Source organism: Acipenser ruthenus, chromosome 2 (genome assembly GCF_902713425.1).
Source record: "Acipenser ruthenus chromosome 2, fAciRut3.2 maternal haplotype, whole genome shotgun sequence".
NCBI lineage: Eukaryota > Metazoa > Chordata > Actinopteri > Acipenseriformes > Acipenseridae > Acipenser > Acipenser ruthenus.
The window spans coordinates 10,292,548-10,318,710 of NC_081190.1; the positions used below are offsets into that span (position 1 = coordinate 10,292,548).

At 39.8% G+C, this 26,163-nt stretch overlaps 1 protein-coding gene across 2 annotated transcripts in view; it reads right to left on the minus strand.

The window, feature by feature from the left end:
- Positions 1-26,163, minus strand: part of LOC117963072 (uncharacterized) — a 104,919-nt gene that overhangs the window by 44,915 nt on the left and 33,841 nt on the right. For both annotated transcript variants that reach the window (XM_058988866.1, XM_058988863.1), the window contains exon 6: positions 8,355-8,477. In XM_058988866.1, coding sequence (XP_058844849.1) covers positions 8,355-8,477 — 123 coding nt within the window. The remainder of the gene's footprint in view (positions 1-8,354; positions 8,478-26,163) is intronic.

The following is a 26,163-nucleotide window of genomic DNA, read 5'->3' on the forward strand; positions in this document are numbered from 1 at the left end:
TAGCAGTACTTAAACAAAGCCTAGTAACATAACACATTTAGAGAAACGTTTCTACAAAAAGGGCTTGTAAGAATCTTTTATATGTGTTACGGGATTGCTGAAGACTAAAAAAATGGTCTAAAATTATTACAAAGATTCTCTTTAGTACCACTACTATAATGTATATCATGAGTTTTTAAAGTTATGTATTGGGTTAAACACAAGTGAGAGACATGTGTTAAACTTGTGTGTGTGTGTGATTATGTCAATGGTTTAGTCAATGAAAAGATGTTGCATTAAGGATACAGTAAGTCACTTACAATGCACCGTTTTGTTCAGTCATTGTTAGATTTTAGCGTTAGCTTTATCCAGAACATTGTAAACGTTCAATTGCTTAGTGATCTGAAGCAATTAAAAGAAGCCATACCCCTTGAAAAACAAACAAGGACAATATTTCTCAGCTGGCTTTCACTATACTTTGAGGATCGTCCATCTTTTGACTTTTTTCCGAAGAGATAACCAGCCTGTCTTAAACTCTTTGTGAATCTTTCAGGGAATGGGTTTACTTGCATAGCATTTAAATACATTACTACAAATAAATGTGTAACTAAATATTGTGCCTACTCCTAATTTAAACATATCTATAGTATGAACTATATTGTCATTCTGCACCAGAATCGAGCACAATGTGAATCACAGACTTATGGTCAGCGAGTCACATGTTTCTCTCTCATAATATTTACATTTCTTTAAGATAACTGATTACATCTGCATAGTTAAGTTTTAGTACTGGTACCTACCCTGGAAAATTACACACTCTAATCTGAATCACATATTTAAATTCCCAGAGTTGGATACAAAAAATAGTCTGAGGTCTTTGGGGTAGATTGAATCAATTTATACCCCTCTGGGATAAATCACAGCTGGAATTTTTTAGAGCATCTTATAGTACTAGAGCATTCACCTGGATTGCATTACAGTTAGCACACTGAAACAAGACTTTCACTCTGGCTACTAGAAATATAAATATAAATGGATATGATCACCTGAGCTTAGGAACTTATTTCAGGGAATCAGAGTTATGATAATAACCTAGTGTTTCCTTTAAAGTACGAAATGTAACTATTAACGTATGGGTGAGTGTACCAAAGCCGTCATAAGGGCAACATTGTAGAACGACTGGAATGCTACAAGGCTACAAGAATGCCTACATCTCACTCACCCGCTTTGTGGAGGTGATAGCAAGCAAAAAAGCCACTTTCAGCAATAAATATTTTAGCTCAGCTGAATGCATGGGCTCAAATTGAGGCTTCATGAGTGCATTAAGCACGACGTTTAACCTCCAGCGAGGAACAATGTCCTTCATAGGCAGCCGAAGCCTCCGAGCTCCTTTCAAAAATTGCCCCACCAAGAAGTGAGCTCCTGGGGAGACCAAGTTAATTTTAACAAGGCAAGCTGAAATACACCCACCCCTCGTTATATCACCCCTCGCTATACTGAGGATTCGGATATATCGCAGTCCTGGAGTTGGCTCCCCATTTTTACTGTCTAACTGCACATGCCTTAGCTGCACTATACATACACAATTTCACTTAGAATTATTGTTTGTTTTAGTTTGTACTGCACATCACAAACTAAAATATACAGAACAATTAAAAACAAAGCATTAATATAATACTATTATCATATACACACGCATTGCACAATAACACAAAGCAAATTAAATATCTACTTGCTGAAGCGTTTTTTTAAGCAATGCACTAGCAAAAGTCACAGGGCAGTGACGTCAGCTCCCTAGCAACACGCCTCCTATGTTGGGAATGGATTCTTTCAATGCAGCGGTTTGGGCATTTGAGAAAGGAGACTAAGATTCATGAAATTAATTGGAGACTTAAGTTGATGAGAAGCAATTACCCTCCACAGTAGGAATTAAAACAGTGTGCTGCTTTTTATATGAAAAATTAGAAAAAGCGGGTTGCGTAGAGGATTTATACTGGACCCTGACGCCCCCGGTAAAACAAGGGTCTCTCGCTATATTGCGGCCATCGATATGTAGCGGATTTGTACTGGCCCCCGACACCCGCGATATATCGAGTGTGTGCTGTAGCTGCCAGATAGCCTCGTCAAACAGGTCCTACAAAAAATGCAGTCGTGGGGTCGAACCCTCGAGGCAGACACCATGTCTGAAAGACGGCCCACTTGTACCTGCACTGGGAACATTTGGACCCTGCACTGGCATTTTGTAGGGTGTCACTAAACCTATTGGACAGACCCAGATGGCTCACATGCAGCCATTCAGGTGCTAGACCCAGAGCTGCAGGCTCGATGGGCAGGCATGCATTTTCTCCAGACACAGCGGGAGCAGGGCGAGCAGTGGGAAGACATACAACAGTTGCTTCGGCCGCTGATGTGCCAAGGCATCTACCACCAGCGGGTCCCGTCCTCCTATTATGAAAAACCAGAGGAGACAGTGAGTTGATTCCTGGGAGACCAAGAGATCTACTGAACTGCTCCCAAATGAGGCTCACCACATAAGGGCATCCACTTCGGACTCTCCTTGAGAGGAGGTATGCCGCCCAGTTTGTCACCCCAGGCAGTACATGTACTGCCCGCAGTGAGAGGGAATCTCGTGTGCCCGGAGCAAAAGCTTACGGGCCACGCGATGGAGACTGGTGGTTGATGTAAGCCACCACTGTTGTGTTGTCTTTATGGAAAAGCACATGTCTCCTTCGAACCTCCTGCAAAAACGGCCAGGTAAACAGCCTGTAGTTCCAAAACATTGATGTGGAGACCCTGCCAAGGGGGACTCCACACACCTTGTGCACCCCTGCCATTCCACACAGTGTCCCAGCCCAGGCTGGACGCGTCCCTGGTAACTACCTCCCTTCTGGTGACACTGCCCACCGCTACGCCAAGCTGTAGATAAGATGGCTGTTTCCAACAAATGCATTTACAAAGTGATGAGACTGTCAATAAGCGGTCACAGTTCAATGTGGGCTGAAAAACCCTGCTGTTGAACCAGGTCTGCAGAGGGCGTATGCACAGTAGACCCAAAGGAAAGGCCTGGGAAACTGCTGCCAAAACCACTTAGTCAGTACATACACAAGACTGAGGGAAGCCTGCTTGTTAGAGGTACTAACAATTCCAGGAGGAACTTATCCTGTATTAGACATTGGCTTTTCAATTTCCAGAGAGTGTGCTTTAGCCCCAGGGAGCCCCTGTAGACAGCATTTATTACAGCAGTGATTACGGTTCCCAGTCAGTTTGAAGGGTGCAAAAATTACAAAGATGACCTAATTTATACAGCGGTGAAGACAGAAGTAATTGACTATTCATGTTGCAATTAGTACTGTCCCGATTCAACACAAAGACTCCAACAATTACAGACCCCGGTTTAACATGTCTGCTTTGATAATTACTAGACCAAATCTGTATGAAACTGGACGTGGCAATTAGGCTTACAACCAACTCCCTGATAGTGTCCTTAGTCACAGTGATCAAATCAGATTAGATTTGTTTAACAACAGCATTAGCTCTATTGAGACCCTAAAGCAGGCTGAATGTAACATTCATACACAGAGAGATGAACTCCAAAATATTCTGTCTCACATATTACAAGGATCTGGTGCATCGTCCTATTAGTATAAAGATTTGAAGTGTAAATCTCCCTCTCGACCAGAAAGGGCGCTGTGCAAGGTTGGTGGTAGGCTTCCTCCTAGATGGACCGCTTTGACGGTAGTTGGAAACCGTAAGGTGACCATATTAGGGGAAGTGTGTAGTTGCACGTACCTGAAAGGCAATCAGCTGCAGGGTGGCCCTCTAGTGGAGAAACCATGGTGACGGGTTGATTGTAGGGAGTAGTTTCTGGGTACAAAGGGGAAGCAGCTACACCAGTACTCCGCCTTGCACTGAGTAAACACAGCTGGAGTATATGTATATTTGTTATTGTCTGTCTTGTGTCTTTTGTAGAGGAGGAGTGAGAGTCGGGAGCTGCAGCCACAGAGCCAGCACAAACCCCAGAGCACGTCCCACAGCACCAAGCACTCACCACGATCCCTGGAAGGAAGGAGCACAGTTTCGTGCACGGAGGATTGTGGTTGAGGAGTGTTTTTCTTTTATCATTATCAGGACTGAAACCTGCTGTGTTTCTCCTCGATACCATAGCTGGTAGAAGGGCGGATTGTTATTGTTTGGGATTATTTTAAAATAAAACACTGACATTTTTGAGAGAATCCTGTCTGGACATTGTGTTTGTTGCATTGCAGGGATTTACGTAAGGATTTACACAACGACTGGGGGTAGGGATTTACACAACGACTGAGGGTAGGGATTTACACAACGACTGGGGGTAGGGATTTACAGAACGACTGGGGGTAGGGATTTACAGAACGACTGGGGGTAGGGATTTACAGAGCGACTGGGGGTAGGGATTTACAGAACGACTGGGAGTAGAGATATACACAACGACTGGGGGTAGAGATTTACAGAACGACTGGGGGTAGGGATTTACAGAGCGACTGGAGGTAGGGATTTACAGAACGACTGGGGGTAGGGATTTACAGAGCGACTGGGGGTAGGGATTTACAGAACGACTGGGGGTAGGGATTTACAGAACGACTGGGGGTAGAGATTTACAGAACGACTGGGGGTAGAGATTTACAGAACGACTGGGGGTAGGGATTTACAGAACGACTGGGAGTAGAGATATACACAACGACTGGGGGTAGGGATTTACAGAACGACTGGGGGTAGGGATTTACAGAACGACTGGGGGTAGGGATTTACAGAGCGACTGGGGGTAGGGATTTACAGAACGACTGGGGGTAGGGATTTACAGAACGACTGGGGGTAGGGATTTACAGAACAACTGGGGGTAGAGATTTACAGAACGACTGGGGGTAGGGATTTACAGAACGACTGGGGGTAGGGATTTACAGAACGACTGGGGGTAGGGATTTACAGAGCGACTGGGGGTAGAGATTTACAGAACGACTGGGGGTAGGGATTTACAGAACGACTGGGGGTAGGGATTTACAGAACGACTGGGGGTAGGGATTTACAGAACGACTGGGGGTAGGGATTTACAGAGCGACTGGGGGTAGGGATTTACACAACGACTGGGGGTAGGGATTTACAGAACGACTGGGGGTAGGGATTTACAGAACGACTGGGGGTAGAGATTCACAGAACGACTGGGGGTAGGGATTTACAGAACAACTGGGGGTAGGGATTTACAGAACGACTGGGGGTAGGGATTTACAGAACGACTGGGGGTAGGGATTTACAGAACGACTGGGGGTAGGGATTTACACAACGACTGGGGGTAGGGATTTACAGAATGACTGGGGGTAGTGATTTACAGAGCGACTGGGGGTAGGGATTTACACAACGACTGGGGGTAGGGATTTACAGAACGACTGGGGGTAGGGATTTACAGAACGACTGGGGGTAGTGATTTACAGAGCGACTGGGGGTAGGGATTTACAGAACGACTGGGGGTAGGGATTTACAGAGCGACTGGGGGTAGGGATTTACAGAGCGACTGGGGGTAGTGATTTACACAACGACTGGGGGTAGGGATTTACAGAACGACTGGGGGTAGGGATTTACACAACGACTGGGGGTAGGGATTTACACAACGACTGGGGGTAGGGATTTACAGAATGACTGGGGGTAGAGATTTACAGAATGACTGGGGGTAGGGATTTACAGAACGACTGGGGGTAGGGATTTACAGAGCGACTGGGGGTAGGGATTTACAGAACGACTGGGGGTAGAGATTTACAGAACGACTGGGGGTAGAGATTTACAGAACGACTGGGGGTAGGGATTTACAGAACGACTGGGGGTAGAGATTTACAGAACGACTGGGGGTAGGGATTTACACAACGACTGGGGGTAGGGATTTACACAACGACTGGGGGTAGGGATTTACAGAATGACTGGGGGTAGAGATTCACAGAACGACTGGGGGTAGTGCTTTACAGAACAACTGGGGGTAGAGATTTACAGAGCCAGCCCTGGTGTCCGCACTTGGAAGCTGGCATGGGAGAGCGTAGAAATGCAAAACTAGACTAGCCCAAATAATTGGCATAGGCAAAACTAGATTGGCCTAGAATTGATGTTGAAGCTTTGAACTAAACTAGACTCGCCCAAATTAATGGCATGGGCGAAGCAGATTCGCCCAGCATCGATTTTGAATCGTTGGGCGAAACTAGACTCTAAACTCTTATCCTGGAATTCAGTGAAAACTGTTGAAAAAATGGGTTTCGCCCAGTCATCTTTTTCAAGTTCTGGGCCAATCTAGATTCGCGGGCGAGTGTCGAAAGAAAGTGGTAACATCGGGATTCACTCAGAAGCCCTTGCTGAAACTAGATTGGCCTGGGCAAAACTAGACTAGCCAGACCACCGGGTTTCGCCCTTAACCCTTTGCAGTCCTATGTTGGACCTGATCCGACATTGCAATTTTCACTTTCCGGTCCAATGTCGGACCCTGTCCGACATCATCAAAAAGACGCAAAAAACAAGTCTCTAGTCGTTTTTTCTACGGAAAAAGCAGTGAAAACCATTCAATGGCCGAGTGAGACCGATAGGAGCCGAGAGAAGCCAAAAAAAAAATAAATGGGCGTATCTCATGAATACTGACAGACCCGACACCACATAGATAACACGGACATAAACAAACAAGATAGCTGCTTCCGCATCCAGCACTCAAATAACACCACATTTGCAGAGCTTTTTTTAGATGTTATAGTAATAAAATAATGACTTGGATCGCATTATTGAGGAGTTTGGTGATAAAACGAGTGATCAAGAGATAATTATTAAGAGGCATTTGAAAAATATAGTGAACAAGGGGTGGGGTGGGGTTGGAGATGCAGTACTGAGTGTCCTGTTGATATGCAGTGCCTTTTAAACCTGTTTTACTGTGAAAAAAATACTTCTAAACAGCGCGTCTAAAATAAACTGCGCGTGTGAAAATAAATTGGACCTGACACGCGCTGAATAAATGGTCCGCTAAGGGTTAACATATATAATAACTGGTAAGCAATTTTTTGAATGGGCTCGTCCAGTTGATATTTCCCGTATCACACGGCCGTGTAATACAGGAAACATGTGTACATTAATACTAGCAACAGAGCACTACCCCAGCGCGTGCTTTCAAACTGTAAACAGCAACAAATATCCATAATTCTCCAGTGTGTACCTGATAAAGAAAACCCCCAGAGCCCTTCACATCCAGTGAAAATCAGGTACATCCAAGAGAAACCCACATTTCCAACATCGAAACTACCTCGGCAACAGGCTCTGCATTTAACCTTCGGGTCAAACTGCATTTTCCATGAGGGAGTCACCATAAACATCTATAATTGGCCACCTGAAAAATCTCTGATCCACAGACGAAGATGTTTTGTAATACACTGTGACTCTGACTGAAGGTAAGCCACTTCTCAAAAAAGGTACACAAAAATATTAGCAAACAAACACCCTCAGAACAAACTAGTGAAAATAAAAATGACAAAATAGAATTTTACCACGTTCCCTAACCATTTTATTTCAGCCTCCTCAAAAAAAAAAAAAAGTTGCCACAGAAACCTGAGGCAAAAAAACAACAGAACTGGCACTCAGCACAGAAGAACAAAATGTCAGACAAAACACCTGATTCCCTGAAAACCAACTTGCTGTTTTAAAGTTACAAGTTTAAACTGTTCACTTTAGTTACATTGCGTTATAACTCCTAGTACAGACCATTGCAATTGCAATTTTCTCTCTACTGTCTCATATAATGCAAACCGCATTTTAAGTTTTATTGAAGTTATCAGTTGAAGTTATTATTTTAAATAAAATTCTTTATGCAGTTTGCTCTCTGTCCAATAACTCACTGACATAAACGAAGTAGAGTAAGCCCCTCACAACAAGCAAAAATTGCTTGCCAGAGATTATAAAAAAATACTGCATGGAGTAGTGAGTGATAAATGAGAATTGAATGCCCAACCTCGGGGTGGGATGCTTAGGTAAACCCCTTGGGATTCTCCCTTCGGGGTTTACATAGCATCCCACCCCTCGGTGTGCAATAAATTCTTATATCACACACGACCCCATGCATTATTCTCTATATAGCACACCTTGTAAAATCGGTACATATTTCAACTTGATTGGTCCAAACAGTAGCACTAAGAGAAATGAAAAGCATGCACACTGTAAAAGTGAAGCGCACACACACACAAAGAAATAAAACGAAATTTGTCATTCTTTGTCTCTGCTAAAATACCTGTCATCTTCCTTCAGCAATGATTGATTCCCTGCTAAAATATAGGCGCATGCTGACTGCAAAGAAAGATTGCCCAGGAGGCTCTTACATAAACTGCACTCACCACTTGCTGTAGGTTCAGGTTGCTTGTCTTCCCATAGCAGAGATCCAGCAGGGTCACTGGCTGTTTGGTCAGATTCCTCACAGACAGCAAGCAGGGCATGGAAAGGTTCTCCACATTAGTGACCTGCAGTATAAATACAGGACTGATGAATACAGGCTGTGATCTGAAGCTGAACACACCATAGACTGTCTTGGCCAAACTACCCCAAACACAATTCGGCTTGCATCAATAGAACCTCATCAATACCACAACAACAAGAAGTTTGTACTATTAAAGATCAAGACGATATAAAGCTGGCTTGTAGGTCATTATAATGAAGCTTTTACATCAGCCCTGTAGCTCAACAGGAGAGCAGGTTACTATACAGTATACAGGAGATTCCCAGTATGGGTAATGCACATTATAAGACAAGCATAATCTCTCCCAGTCTCTGAGCTGAATTACTGATTCAACTGAAGTCAAACAAAGAACGGAAGCAGATTTAAATGGTGTTTTAATTTTTTATTTTTTGACGTTTCCCAGCTATTTCAGTATATTCCAGATGGTGTTGCTTGAATAGCATATTGAGTTATTACCTGCTTTTTTCTACCACAGTCGTTACTTGACTCTAAGCTTCGTTTGAGCTTGCCTGGATAATTCAAAATGCCAGGGCCGGACTGACTTCCTTGTGACAATCTGACCTTTAAACTCTGTTGGCCCCATCTACTTAAACATCTCATAGGAGTAAGGGGAATGTAGCAATCTGAATTCCTCTACTCAAAGACAGATCAATGACTTGCTTGGACAGCTGGAGGACTGTTGCATTGTTTTACAGTATTCTGTCGACACAGGAATCTAAAGCAGCTACAGTGCAGTACAACGATGACTGGTAAATGTTTTCAAGTGCCATCATTTCTTTATCCCACTGAAACATTTCTAATTTAAATTGTGTTGATTAGAAAACAATATTCCACCTGTCCATACAAATGCACAATGGTAGTATTAAAATGTCATTTATTTTCAGATGGGGAAACAAGCAATTGACTACTGTGGATTGGGTGACTGGTTTCTTGAAGTTTACAGTTTTCTGATGAATCCACAGGTCTTTGTGTTCTCTTTCACAAATCTAGTCTTCAGTTAAAAGTGTAAAATAAATCAATTAAAATAAAAAATCACGGAATGCCATCATAAAGATTTTTTAATATGGGACAAACAACAAAATGACCAACTCTACATAGGATGGCATTTTAAATTAATTGAATAAGATTACTATGAATGCCTCTATTTACACCTTATGTTTAGGCTCTGGTTGTGAAAGTGTTAGCAAAGATTATTTTTTTAAAAGGAGCCTGGGAATGTCTAGGAGTGGTACTATATACTTGCGTTCCAATTGGTTTAGGATTAGAGATTGGGAGCGGTACTGTATACTTGCTTTTCCATTTGTTTAGGATTAGAGATTGGGAGCGGTACTGTATACTTGCGTTCCCATTGGTTTAGGATTAGAGATTGGGAGTGGTACTGTATACTTGTGTTCCCATTGGTTTAGGATTAGAGATTGGGAGCGGTACTGTATACTTGCGTTCCCATTGGTTTAGGATTAGAGATTGGGAGCAGGACTGTATACTTGCTTTTCCATTTGTTTAGGATTAGAGATTGGGAGCGGTACTGTATACTTGCGTTCCCATTGGTTTAGGATTAGAGATTGGGAGCGGTACTGTATACTTGCGTTCCCATTGGTTTAGGATTAGAGATTGGGAGCAGGACTGTATACTTGCTTTTCCATTTGTTTAGGATTAGAGATTGGGAGCGGTACTGTATACTTGCGTTCCCATTGGTTTAGGATTAGAGATTGGGAGCGGTACTGTATACTTGCGTTCCCATTGGTTTAGGATTAGAGATTGGGAGCAGGACTGTATACTTGCTTTTCCATTTGTTTAGGATTAGAGATTGGGAGCGGTACTGTATACTTGCGTTCCCATTGGTTTAGGATTAGAGATTGGGAGTGGTACTGTATACTTGCGTTCCCATTGGTTTAGGATTAGAGATTGGGAGTGGTACTGTATACTTGCGTTCCCATTGGTTTAGGATTAGAGATTGGGAGCGGTACTGTATACTTGCGTTCCCATTGGTTTATGGTTAGACTGGGAGCGGTACTGTATACTTGCGTTTCCATTGGTTTAGGATTAGAGATTGCAGGGGTTCAGACAGAGCCTTCCCAGGCTGCTCCACTGTCTCCAGGGCTCAGTAACGAGATAACAAAGCATGTTGGTTTGATTCAACAGGTGAAAATAGGGGATTGGCTTGACAAGAAACAGAAGTCATTTGTATATTTTATACCCTTGTCTGCCTCATTTTCTACTGTATTAAAGCCATAGGCTCCAGAAAATACTTTTTCCTGGCTGACAGGGAACAGGCACCACCAGCTATATGAGCCCAAGGGAGCATGCATCATTAAATACAGACACATACAGTGTGAACCCCAAACTACTAAGAATGCATTACGGTCTGTTCTACATATTCAATGCAGACATCCGCATAGCTGAACACACATTCTTTCTCAATTGTGAATTCTGTCTTGAATATGGCTTTCATCATAGTCAGTGAGATATTCTTGTGACTCACCTATCTTGCAAAACCCCAAATCTTCAGCATTTAAACTGAAAGTGCAGGCAAGCACCAGCAATTAAGTGTGGCACACCTGGAAAGCAAGCTGGCAGTGGTTTGAGTTAACGTCATACACTGGCTCTGTAAACAAAGAAGATTTCGTACTAGAGTTTACATCATTGTTTCCCATTTGTCACACTCTGAACAAAGTTTTCTGGTTTTCCTAAAAGATAATTATACGTGCTCACTCCTACAAGGGCAGAAACACCCTCAATTCTGCCAGAACAAGCCTGCTGGGAACATGGTACACAATAAAGCAGGATGCCCAAGACCTGGAACAGAGATTGTAGCTGTGAGGGTAAATGACAACCCATTGAAATAGTATTTATTTTTATTTTGTTTAGATTTATTTTACTAATCTGCTGTTGACACCATTATTAAAGAAAACTTGTTCTGCTCTTTTATTTAAGATTCTCACTCACATCAGCACATCTTCTAGAATCACTGGAAAGTAAGTAAAGCTCACAGTCAGTTTGGTGCTCTTTTATATTCACAGTAAATGCATGGTGTACACTGCACGTGGTTCTTAGAAGAACTGTACTCCTTACTTGGGATTTTACAATTTGCATTTTTTTTTTTTTTTTATGCGCTCTCAGTTGTCATTTTTTGTGCAATTTTTATTCTTAGAAATTTCAGATAAGTAGATAGCTGTTGTGGGTCCAGATGGATATTCTATACAGTACAGCCAAGCACATTATAATACAGAGTTCATTTGAAAAGGTACTGCATTTGCATACTAAGGCATTTTTGTTTTTTCACAAGAAAGGACACAGTCTACAGTGCATCATCTGTCATTAGCTTTTCTGTATACCAGAGGTGGCCAAAGTTGGCCCTTCCATTCCTGGTCTTTGTTCCAACCCTGGTGTAAATTGTTTAATTGAACCAATTAAACCTTCGTCCAGACCCTAAAGTAGTTCATGATCTCCTTATACCTGTTAAACCTGGAGCGGAATGTACCTCCAGGACCGGGATTGGACACCCCTGCTCTGTACCGAGCCTGTACTAATTAAAAACATGAAATTCAAGGTTGCACCTCACTGAGTACAGTACTGTATATCAGTTTTCCACACAGAAACGTGTTTAAATGCTTACTACAAGTCTGTTATATTGTAACAGGGCGGAGGCTTGGTGTGAATCAATGACAGTGTATACAAAAAAACAAACAAAAGCCTTTAGAAAGAGATGCCTTCAAAAATATCAGATTGTTTTCCCCCTTACAGCTCCACTGTCTCAGTCACAGAATAAATACAGCAATGATCAATGACGCTAATTTCTCAACATATGTAATCAGTTATGCAGCTGAAAGATTTTTTTTAAATGTATTTTTAAATGCAGACAGTGACTCAGGCTGGAAATGTGCCTACTTCAAGCATTAACCTTGTAGTGCCAGCCAGGACTCACTTATTTATATTACTGTAACAAATCTAGTGCCGCTGCAAGGTGAGTAATTATAAGCACCGATAAATGAAAGCCAGATACTGTATATAAACAGAGCAGTGATGACATAGGATTTACATGATTATTCTGTAACACACAAGCCTCGGGACTGGACTGTCACACAAGCATCCAAATCCTGCCGTGGTTCACATTTATAAAAACACTGTGCAGTGGTGAAAGTTGGCACGTAAAGTAGCTGATACATTTGTCTTTCTTTAGCAATATCTGTTCTGTACATAAACATGAATACTGCAATTCTAGTATTTTACCAATTTATGGACAGTATATGTATTTTATTCTGGGGGCATATCTTGGTTTCAGACCTCACATCATTGCAACAACCTACAGCTGCCCTGAAAGTGCTGGGACTCCTTTAGCAGAGCTTCTGAGTTATCACTTCACTTCAAGCAGTCACTCTCATTAGCCACTGCAAATAGATATATTGTGTGTGTGTGTGTGTGTGTGTGTGTGTGTGTGTGTGTGTGTGTGTGTGTGTGTGTGTGTGTGTGTGTGTGTGTGTGTGTGTGTGTGTGTGTGTGTGTGTGTAAAAACACCTGGATAAGATGGCTAAACAAGATCACATGTCCGTGAAGTAAGAATTGACTTAACGCACAGCTGTGACATCATAGACTGACTCACAAACTGATATATTTATATCATAATAATTAATGCTGAGATATTAACGAGAAGAAATTGAGGAAAACAAAATCAGAAAAGAACACTAGAAAAACAACTTCATGGGCAATTAATGATTTTAATGACTGCTTGAAACAAAATAAAAAAATAAAATGAAAAAAATTGTCTGGACTTTAAAACTGTTCAACTGAATAAAGTCCAAAAGCATTTTTAATCCACAGTTAGAAACGCTGAAGGAAATTAATACAGGATCTCAAGGGTCTGAGAACTGGCATAAATCACTTTCTGCTCTGAATAGTGTTTCTGTGGGTTGAATTGTCAACATAATAACTGAAACAAAGTTTAAATCATCCAACAATTTCTTAATCTCTGTCGCTAATAATTACAGAAAATCTGGCAAAGAGGCAGCCCACTACCACCCTCCGATATCAGAAACAGATTTAAACAAAATGAAAATCTCTCCCGCTCTCTCTGCCAGCACAGCCGTTGGGCTTTTAAACAAGGCCTGGTTCGATATCGCTTCTGTTGTACTCACTGTGGACAGGAAGGACTGCACAAACTGACAAACTGTCAATACAAATGAAAATGGTTTGGAGTTTGTGACCCGGTCATCTAATGAGCAAATGGAAAGTCATGCAGATATCAATGAGATCCACCGTGAAAGCACCTATGGTTAATGTTTGCCCAGCCTGGTGATCTGTTGTTCCCTGCCAACAGCTTTAAAAGAATATTTACAAAAGTGTCCTCCAGATGCCAAATCATTCTACCTTCACCCCGTTAAAACAATCCTGAATAAAGATCAATTTGGTATTCCCATGAACCTATTGCTGTTAATTACCTCGGAAACACAATGTCTTGCATTTCAGAGCAGGCTGGCCTTCATTCAGTATGTTACACGAACCACACAATCCGCAGCACTGCTGTCCACATGTTGTCTTATGCAGGTTTACAGTCCAAGGAAAGGATGTCAGTTACCGGTCATCGGTGTGAAAACAGCCTCTGAAATTATTGGTCACTGTCTCATGAACTGCAAAGCCTGGAGTAGGATCCTTTCCTTCGCAAAGATGGCTCTTCCATCCACAGCCTCACACTCAGAAGCTCCCTCCTCAACATCGGCTCCAAGTGCCAGTGCAGTGGCTGGCTGTTCCGTGAATCCTCCCTCAGATGCAGGAAATCAATCTGCCTTCAATTACAAAACGTCCTTTCATCTCGAAAATGTAAAACGTCAATGTCAGATTTTACATTCATGGCCAATAAAGTTAAAAAATAAATATCGAAATGAAACAGTTCTCAGGGACTACTTTTTCTGAGTGGAAGAATACATAATAGATTTCTTCTTTCTATCCAAAAAGAAAGTTACTCTGGATAACATTTTTAAATGTTAGACATTTTATAAGTGAATGAACCCACTCCAGGGTGAGCAGTAAGACAATTCTTACTGCACTTCCTGGGTGGTTGAAGGCACTCTGCGTCGCATCAAGCCTCACAACGCAGCCAGGGCGTGCACTAGGAATTGTCTTACTGCACATCCTGTCGGGAGTTATTTCTTACTGAAAGCACCAACATACCATTTCCTCTCATTAAATGGAACAATACGAATGTTAAACAGGCTAATGGATAGCAATGGTCAGTTATGCAGTGTTACTTTATTACAACCATTCACAAGTTATTCTCCCAAGATATTTCAGAGATTCTTTTCCAGAATCTGTTATGAATAAAAGTTTGGTATGCATGAAACTTTTCTAGGCTGTCGTTAAACAGTTTGATGAATTGAAAATACTTTAAAAATGAATGGGTTACAGCTTTCATCATCCATGCCCTCCATCTTTCAAAATACAAACTGGTCTCCTATATAGACGAACCAGACCTGTCATAAAAAACACATCCGTGCTACAGACACAACGTAAACTCAGGGCCACAATCTAACTGACCCATTTCATAGTTCAGGTTGCAAGAAACAAAACAATTGATAGATTTCCATTTTTATCTTCATGAAAAACGAAGAGAAAAAAAATATCACATGAAGTCAAAATGTCGAATTTTCATCAGCAAATGTGGCACAAAACAGCTAACACACCGCCCATCGAGGGAGTTCCTGTCCTATGAAAGCGATGAATTGTACTCAGCAGAGGGCAAAGCCTGTGCTCTTTTAAACTTGAAAAGCCAGGGAACAGTTCCTTCTCCACGCCAGGTATTGTGAGCTGCGATGGATGATGGCTTGACTGGAATGGGATTCTGTTTGTATCGCTGGCTCTCATGCCAAGTTTACCATCTGGTACGTAGCTGTGATCTGCACTGATGCACAGCTCCTCAAGAGACTCCTTTTCCTGACTCTTTTTCTCAGCAGGCGTGGGATCAGCCAGAAAACTGTCAGCTAGCTTTGGGAGGAAAAAAAGAGCTTTCTAGTTGTTGATTCCACATGGCAACCATCACCTGAGCACTTCATTTACATGAAGTAGTAAAAAAAATGTAATCCCAGCTGAAAAACAAATGGCAGCGCAGCGGACAAGTGTTCCATTTATCCAAATGGAAGCGATGTTAACAGCAAGAGTTCTGAACTGGCAAGCTGTTTAGTAATGTGTCTCTCCTAAAGTTACATTTGACTGACCCACACCACTGAATGCCTGACCAAATAATTTATTTAAAAGAATATCAAATCTTTATTATTACCATTATCAACAATGGAACCTGCCCGTCTGTTACAGAACCTGCTCCAACGGCAGGAAACGTTTATTGATTAATGTAAAGTATGTCACAGAAGGTAAGAACATCCAGTTCATGAGATAAATTCATAGTGAGATTTGTGAATACTCCATTAAAATGAATGGTCATTTCCTTTCTTTTAGGAGTGAGACAGACAAAAAGCTTCTGTTAACATTTATAAACTGCTCAAGCTCTGTACTCATGTTAAATGCCACCCACCCCATACAATTCACCATACAGAGTCACAGACACACTTCCCTGTAGGGACCCTCTTTATGAAGATTAAATATTCAATTCAGTTTCATTCCACGAGAGACTGTAAATATATTTTAAATTAATTAGAATAGACTGGTTGCCTTACAGCTGATTCAAAATTAACTATTTTGGTCAATGTGATACAGCGCCCCTGGTGGGCGTATGTAAAAATAAGTGTGTGGATACTGGTGTGTGGAGGCAAGACCAGTCACCTTTGGCGTAGGGGTGTTATTTTCATAAAGGTTGCAAGTTTAAAGTAATTGTAGCTAACGCAATAATTCCATTTTGCACTTGAATTAGCTACACTGGTCTCAAGTGAGCTGCTTTAAAGGAAACCCGTGTCATAGCACACATGTATTTTAATTTTAAAGCATGATATCCAGGACTACTTTAGGTTAAAGGAAGCTATGTTTCTATGCCGCTTTCTTGGGTTGTCTATTTACACTTGTACTCCTTGGTTCATTTCAACTCAGCAATGCCTTCTGGGTCAAAGCATGTTACTGGCTGAAAGCATGGCAGTCGAAAGAGGAAGCAGATGATTGGTTATTGACAGTAAAGAATGTGCCGAAGGGGTGGGGACAGTTTCACTCTCCAGGTGAAATGACCCAGAAAGCACAGGCCATCTACATCATAGCTTGTAAACAGAGTTTTCTTGAAACCAGTGTGGAAAAACACATCTTGCTATAACACGTGTTTCTTTCACAATGGCAGAGCAATTGTATGGAACTATTTTGTTAGCTGCAATTACTTTAAAGGTTGAAACTTTAACATATTGGTAATATTTGTAACTAATCATGAAAGCCATCATGAGATGCCCTCCATCACTTTTCATACTGCAATGCATTACACTTGTGCATTAAACTAAATATGGAAAAGAGTGTATGTGTACAGCATTTTATTGTACCGTATATTTGCAAAGACGGTCAAGAAATATTGAATATGAAACAGACTGACCTACAGTTACGGCCAAAAGTTTAGCATCACCTAGAATTTGACATAATTAAAAAAAAAATATATATCATTTAGATATTTTATTTAACATCATGTAAACAAAGAAACTACAAAATGATATTGCAAAAGTCTACCAGAAACCATAATAGTAGTACAGTACTTCATGTTAGATTTTGAAACGTCACATTTTTTATTTTTGTCAGTTTTTCGTTAAGTATACGGTAAACTACAGAGCGGTATGAATTTAATATGTTAACATTATTCAGCTTTATGAAGCAACATTAGTTAATTCTATAGGGCAGGGGTACTCAATTATTGGTTACAGCAAGGTCAAGGTCCAGAGCACATTTTCACTGCCATCCCCATATCAACAAACAAACACAGAGCTACACAAATATTTGTTTTTACGCATGTTGTTGGTTTGAGAGTTCTTCACTAGGTTTAAAGGAGTTTTGGGGGGAATCAAAACTGTGTCTCCTTTTTACTAATCTGCCTTCTTTACTGACTTGTTACTGCATGTGTTCTTTCCCTGCCATATCCACCGAATGGTATAACTACTGTATTCTTATGTGTCTGTGTTAGCAGAGCCACACATTGTGTTTCACCATTGCAAAAATAAAGCAAATTGAAACAAACAAAACTGAAGCACAAGAAGAAAAATCTCCTTGCCCCCTCCCCATCCCACAAAACACACACAAAAAAGTAGAATATAACTTGTAGGATTGTGGTTTTATTTAACAGTGAATACAATCAATCAATCAGTGATTAACAGGGGCGGATCTAGCCTTGTAGCTTGACTGGTTCACTAAATTCTTCAAGATACACAAAAGGTTCCCTGTGACCCCACCTCACCTCAACAAATGTATAACATACTTTAAGGAAATGTTTCTTTCAGTGAAGTTTGGAACACATTTGCTAGTAAATTTAAGTAACATACTAAGAGTACAACTATAATAAGCAATACTTGGGGTTATTCAAATATAAAGATATATTCTGCCAGTGTTTTTCCATTCGTTCTCTATAAGCGGAATCCAGCTCTTGATGTACAGGTGTTTTAGTTAGTGCATCACAGATACAAAATCATTGCCAGCTGTTACTGCTGCTTTGTGGAATTCAGATTTTTCTTGACGTTCTTTCAGTTCTGTAACTGCTGAACCCCAGATTTTTAAAGGACTTGTGTATAACCTGTCAAGTTTCTCTGCATTTTGTACTGTTTTTCTACAAAAATGCATGCAATATTTGCAGAAGGCTCCATCGATTTGATAGCTATTTTTCCTCATATAACATGGCTAACTGGAACACTGCTGCAGCAGGGTGATCCTGGCTTCATACCCTGATGGCTTTTTTTTTTGGGGGGGGGGGGGGGGGCAACATTCTTTCCCTGCACTACTCTCACAGAAAAAGAAATACATAAATGAATGAATACCTAAACACATGAGATTTACAGTCTGTACTTTATATATAAGCATTTCATTTCTATCATTATAAACATATTTGTCAATCTACATTGTTTAATAGTTTCACAAATTGATGGATTGTGTATGTCCAATAACTAATATCGCTTGTTCAAATCCAGTAAATTATGTTTTTCTTTGTTGTTTTGTTTTGTTTTTTTAATATAGTGTTTAAATCTAAAAAGAATATGTAAATAACAAACTAGGTTAGCAACACTAAAATCGAAAGAAATAAAATTCATTACATTTTTTGCCAGGGAAAGTTTGTCTTGAAATGCTTCTAAACAGTAAACTTCGCGTTTTTTTTTTCTTTTTTAAACATCCCAACAAGTACACGCTTGACAATGAATAAATTACATAACGATGTATTCTAATCCGCTAACACCTTAGCGATTTTATGGTGTTTTTTTGTGTAACTTTACCTGATTACTGCATCTAAATGTCAGGTTTATGTAAAAAGAAATCAGTATCACTTATATGCTAATTTACAAAAAACATAAATAATACTTTAAAAGATAGTCAGCCATTTCTGGGTTTCTTTGTAACCAATAGATCAACAGCTAGCCAATCAGAAGTGATAGGGGTGGGAGGTAAATACTTTTTAAAAATGTTTGTGTGTAGGCGCTACTAGACTTCCACAATTCAGTTTTCAGAAACTTGTGTGGCTCTCTGAAATATACCCAGAGTGTTCTCTTCTAGCAACAGAACTAACATAGGAAAAATAAATAAATAAAAACTACTTGTCCGATGGGCAAAGTAGAACGGCAAACCTTGTTGTCCCAGGCGTCGGGCGATACGAATTGCACACCCGCCTTTGCTAAGCTTTGCACACATAGCACATTTTGGTGGATCGTGGAATGATGCGATATCTGTTGTAGTCGGGGTTCTGTCTGCTGCACTACCATTGTTTACAAAGTATAGTTTGGTACACACAAGTAGTACAGTATAGTGTGCTTCCCCTGAGTCAGGAGTACCAACAGTAACACAAATACACGTTGACTCGTATGTGTTTTTAAAAAGGATTATATTGTATGTTTTACCAGTATTATTTTTTTAATCGGTTTGGAAAAGCTACTTAACAAAAACAGGCTTTGTAGCACCGGTACTTGTCATTGTTTTCTTGGTCTTTGTGAAGTGTGATTTTCTGAACTCGTATCAGGTATGAAAATTGTATCTTAATTGTGTATTTTCAAAAAAATCAGTAATGACGGTTGTTTTATTAGCCATAGAGAAGGGATATGTTGACTTTTACAAAACAGGCCACAGCAGCCAACGGACCGAGTTTCACTTCATTTGAGCTGCTAATACTGTTGACTTGTTGTACATTTTGTTTCATTCATAGGTCGCACTGAGTATCTTCTACTTACTATCACAATGACACACCTACTGTACCCTCGCACACCACACTCCCATAAGAACTATGCTGTCTGAAAAATTCACAGCATTGCCATTGTGCAAGTAAAAAGATAGATTAGCATATGACTTGGCGGTCCTTTCAAAATGTACTTGCGGTCCGGAATCGGACCGGAGTCCGTCTATTGAGTGCCCTTGCTACCGGGTGATGCAAACCCTTTCGCCATAGCTGTATATTATTTTATGTTTAGATGTACACAGAGTCATATTTAAGGAGAAAGTATGCTATGTTTATTTAGAAGGATACATTTCACAATTCTCATTTTTTTCCAGTCTTGGACAAAAATCTCTTTATGACATATTAAAAGCAGTGTATATTTACTATCCCTTTTGAGTTCTGAGGTGCTGAACTCACCATTTCAGGCCTGACATCCAGTTTGGGGTAACTGCTCACTACTTGCCCTGTATCACTAGCATTACATACACAGTTTCTGATCATCTGGAAAAACAAGGTGATAGCTACTCTGTTTCTGGAGTTCTCAATATGGCTCTGTGACAGGGTGAGGAGCCCTGCACATGAAAAGGGGCCAGGGCAAAGCCCTGCCATTAACATATGTGTTTATTTTTAGAACAGGGTACCCCTCCGACCCTGGGCAATTTATTATTTTGTATTTGTTTTGTTGTATTATTATTATTATTATTATTATTATTATTATTATTATTATTATTATTATTATTATTTTGTATTTATGTATTTTTAAATGACAGCATAGCCGTGAGCTTGTTTTGTTATTTTTATTTTGTGTTCTGGCAGAGGCGAGGTCGGCAGCTCATCCTCTGCCAATTGTAATTGAAAACCTTGTGCAGAAGATGGCCATCTCCCAAATTAATTAAGTGATTAATTGTTGCTAGTCGGGAGATGGTCACCTGCATAAAAACCTGCAGCTCTCTGCAATCTGGGTGGGCTGTTCGGAGGAGAGGACAGAACGAGAACTAGAACGAGAACGAGAGTGAGAGGAGTTTAAGAATCAAACTTAATATAGGAACAGTGAAGGCGATTGCCCAGCCTGACCTATTTGTTTTTTGTGTTTTTTATTTAAATCTTGTATTTTGCTCTGTGAGCAGTGTGTTTTTGTTAAACCTTTTATTTTTGTTATTTTTGAAAATTAACGGCGCCGCAGCGTCTTTTGCCCTGCAGTACTGAGTTTGTTTTTAACTAGGGCAGTTTTGTGTTTCAAGAAGATAGCTTTAGTACTTTGTATAGTTTTCATATGTCAGGGGTATCTCATGACTTCAAAAATAATGATTTAATATCTTAAAAAAAAATATTTCCACAAGCAAAATCAAAAGAATGTGAGACAGTGAGTTGGGTGTCCCTTTGGTGTTGAATGACCCCAGGAAGTACACACAGACATAGAGGTAAGGAGCTTGGAGAAAAAAGGTCCTCGGCAAGTTTCATCACAACTGGATAACCGGATCACTTGACACACTTAAAGTGTGACATACGTTACATCCCCAGCACAGGATAAGAATGCTTTCTGTGTGGTAAACCAGTCACCTTTCATAAGGGTGAGCATCACAGAACAGATGAAAACCAAAGTTAAATAAATACATACAAAACTGTTTAAGTCTGGTCTCAGCGTGCAGATAAAAAAGGGTTCTTTATTCTGAAGGAATGCACCAGAACGACTTTCAGTACTCATTGAGATAACATCAACATTTGAATTGTGCCTTTCTGAACAGAGACAGGTCAGCCATGTTCCTCAATCAGTAAGAGTACATTTGAACCTTTTACCTTATCACATGTTTTTGGTGTCAACTGATAAGACAGCAACCATCTAATTACAACTTTTGACAGCCTCTGAATCAGTGCTGATAGCAAAATTAGCAGTGAAAGCTCTTTGGCAGAAATGGCTGTTATTCCCCAGAGAACCCTTTTTGTGTTTCTGTGGTTAAAGTGTGAAGTAGTGATGGGTTATTTATGAGGTTAGTCAAACTAGTTCTTTCTCTCATGAAATTCTTCTCTCAAAAATGCAATATATATTGAAATTGACATGAAACTGTATTGGTATTTGAGAAACTACCCATTGCTCTTTCTTCATTATAGAATGGCCCATTTGGAGGCATCTGCTGGTAAAAAAACAGGACTGTCACCAGAGTTAAGAACCAAGTCATATGTCTCATTGTTTTCAGTGCGGCCCCTATACTCACTGCATTCTAGATGACAAGTGTGTGTATCCTGAGCCCCTGCTAGTTGAGCCCTGCACTTACTGACTGGTATGGGACTTAGTGTATACAGCAGTCTCTATGTGGTTTTGACACAGCTGTTAAAACTGTCCAGCACCAATGAATGCCACTCAGTGTGGACCATTGCTATTCAAATATAAGTGCATACACACTGTATACATAAAGGAGAAAATATAAATAAGAAATTTAATTGGGTGTGAACCTTGACGTAGGGAGACATGTGTAAAGGTAAAGGCATTTTGTGAAATTAATTAAAAAAAAACTAATGCTAATACTACTCCTAATAATAATAATAGAATGATATGTTTATATGTATTAAACAAAGCACTTATTTTACAAATCATTATAAAACTGGTTAAATGTCTTCTAACAGTTTTGATGAATACACTGTTTATATTTATAGATCAGTTGTGATCAAAAGACACAGTAGGTGTACAGCAACCTCACGGTTTAGTATAAATTCACAAGTATGAAATCCAGTTTTCATTTTGAACTAACAACTAACCAAGTCCAGCTCTCCATTCAGCAGACATGGCAGAACCCAGGCTTCTGTTCAGGTTCAAGAGCAGGTCTGTCTTTAATGACTTCCTGTTCAAAGGGCCGCTCCATGCAAGCAATTATTCCAACCAATTCCATTTCAGAGCAGGGTCTTATCAGAAGGAATCATCTCCACTTTGCCAAAACAAACCCTTGTCCATATACACACCTGACCCCCTTGATTAATCTTTCAACTTCTGCTTTCTTACAGATTGACGGCTAAGCACCCTTACATGAACACCATATGTGCTGGTAGGTTTTTTAATGCATACACAATTAGTTTTGAATGAGCAAATTTGAATTAAAGCACATGCTGCCCTTGCGGTTATTGAACAGTGTACACACATATATCACTTTTTCATATAACCATAAACCAGCTTAACAATTAAAGAGAGAACAGGGGACACAGAAGCGGGCTGCCTAATTGAGAGAGACAAGCCTTGAATTCATGACTGAACATCCATCCCCAATTTCTTAAAAAACTGCCCTGCAGGCACAAAAAGGCTGCGTGATATTTTCTGTGTTTGTGAGAAAGAGTTCATTATTAATTTGATTCTGGCTTTTCCCCCTGCAGGGTTTTATATATATATATATATATATATATATATATATATATATATATATATATATATATATATATATATATTAGACAAAATAGGTTTTTATTAGATTTTTAACAAAACAACAAAGAAGAAATTGCTGGCTGTGAATCCTTCAAGAATTCCAAATTAGCTACGTCAGGCATCATATGCAGCTAATAACACTGCCAGTCAAACAGCACATAACCACATCAAATCATTGTTTTATTGTATTTAATCTGGGGCAATATGACTTCTATTCAGTTTTGTGTTCAGCTGTTAAATTACTTTTTTTTACTTTTGACAGTAACTTTTTCTAATTTGATAGGTATGTATAAAAAGTACATTAATTTCTTATAGTTTCTGTTTTCTTTAAACATTATATATATATATATATATATATATATATATATATATATATATATATATATATATATATATATATATATATTGTAAAAGAACCGCTGCCACTTGGGTTCTTTGCCCCTTTAAAAATAGACCCAGAACACACAGACTGGAGTTTTGAAAGCGCGGTTGCGCTATTTTTTTAATTTATAAACACAATAAAGAAAACAAAAACACAAAATAAACACCTAGCTCTATTCGAGCAATAACTAAAACACAAAACAGAAACCTAACCTATACACAGGACGGCTAAGCCGTTTACCTGTAACAAAACAAAAAGTCTACAACAAAACCACACAGGTTTACACAGCAAACTTATCTTCGACTGCTCGGAAGCAGAACACCTCTTCTGCCTCCTTCTACTCAGCAGCCCCCAGCAAACTAACTGCTTCTGTTTTATACCCTGCACCTGGCTCTAATTTAACAATAATCACCAGGTGCAGGGGTAAAAGCAAAACAAACAAATGTGCATTCGCACATGTTTTCTTATGCAGGGAGGATTAACCCCCCTCCCTGCTCTGTTACTATATATATATATATATATATATATATATATATATATATATATATATATTATTATTATTATTATTTATTTCTTAGCAGACGCCCTTATCCAGGGCGACTTACAATTGTTACAAGATATCACATTATTTCACATTATACAGATATCACATTATTTTTACATACAATTACCCATTTATACAGTTGGGTTTTTACTGGAGCAATCTAGGTAAAGTACCTTGCTCAAGGGTACAACAGCAGTGTCCCCCACTGGGGATTGAACCCACAACCCTCCAGTCAAGAGTCCAGAGCCCTAACCGCTACTCCACACTGCTATATATATATAAGAAAGCATATTGTTGTAAGAATTATTTTAGTTTACAATTATTTTACTTTTAGTTAAAAATTCATGTAGTAACTCATGACTTAATTAAATTGGTATGAATCAAACGTAAAACCCTAACAAAATGGCTTAAACAATTTTCAAAATGTATTAACAACTCAGAGAAATACAGTAACAATGTTACGGGTAGCTCTCACTCATTTTGTAAAGAAGTTTTTGTTTGTATACACTGAATGAAGACTTGGAATATTAAGTTTACTATGCTGCAGACTTTGGGATCCGATGATAGGTAAACTGCATATATAAACACATTTCAATGTTGATTTAATATTAAAAAAGATATATATATATATATATATATATATACAGACGTGCTCAAATTTGTTGGTACCCTTACAGCTCATTGAAATAATGCTTCATTCCTCCTGAAAAGTGATGAAATTAAAAGCTATTCTATCATGTATACTTGCATGCCTTTGGTATGTCATAGAATAAAGCAAAGAAGCTGTGAAAAGAGATGAATTATTGCTTATTCTACAAAGATATTCTAAAATGGCCTAGACACATTTGTTGGTACCCCTTAGAAAAGATAATAAATAATTGGATTATAGTGATATTTCAAACTAATTAGTTTCTTTAATTAGTATCACACATGTCTCCAATCTTGTAATCAGTCATTCAGCTTATTTAAATGGAGAAAAGTAGTCACTGTGCTGTTTGGTATCATTGTGTGCCCCACACTGAACATGGACCAGAGAAAGCAAAGGAGAGAGTTGTCTGAGGAGATCAGAAAGAAAATAATAGACAAGCATGGTAAAGGTAAAGGCTACAAGACCATCTCCAAGCAGCTTGATGTTCCTGTGACAACAGTTGCAAATATTATTAAGAAGTTTAAGGTCCATGGAACTGTAGCCAACCTCCCTGGGCGTGGCCGCAAGAGGAAAATCGACCCCAGATTGAACAGAAGGATAGTGCGAATGGTAGAAAAAGAACCAAGGATAACTGCCAAAGAGATACAAGCTGAACTCCAAGGTGAAGGTACGTCAGTTTCTGATCGCACCATCCGTCGCTTTTTGAGCGAAAGTGGGCTCCATGGAAGAAGACCCAGGAGGACTCCACTTTTGAAAGAAAAACATAAAAAAGCCAGACTGGAATTTGCTAAAATGCATATTGACTAGCCACAATCCTTCTGGGAGAATGTCCTTTGGACAGATGAGTCAAAACTGGAGCTTTTTGGCAAGTCACATCAGCTCTATGTTCACAGACGAAAAAATGAAGATTTCAAAGAAAAGAACACCATACCTACAGTGAAACATGGAGGAGGCTCGGTTATGTTTTGGGGCTGCTTTGCTGCGCCTGGCACAGGGTGCCTTGAATCTGTGCAGGGCACAATGAAATCTCAAGACTATCAAGGCATTCTGGAGCGAAACGTACTGCCCAGTGTCAGAAAGCTCTGTCTCAGTCGCAGGTCATGGATCCTCCAACAGGATAATGACCCAAAACACACAGTTAAAAGCACCCAAGAATGGATAAGAACAAAACATTGGATTATTCTGAAGTGGCCTTCTATGAGTCCTGATCTGAATCCTATCGAACATCTATGGAAAGAGCTGAAACTTGCAGTCTGGAGAAGGCACCCATCAAACCTGAGACAGCTGGAGCAGTTTGCTCAGGAAGAGTGGGCCAAACTACCTGTTAACAGGTGCAGAAGTCTCATTGAGAGCTACAGAAAACGTTTGATTGCAGTGATTGCCTCTAAAGGTTGT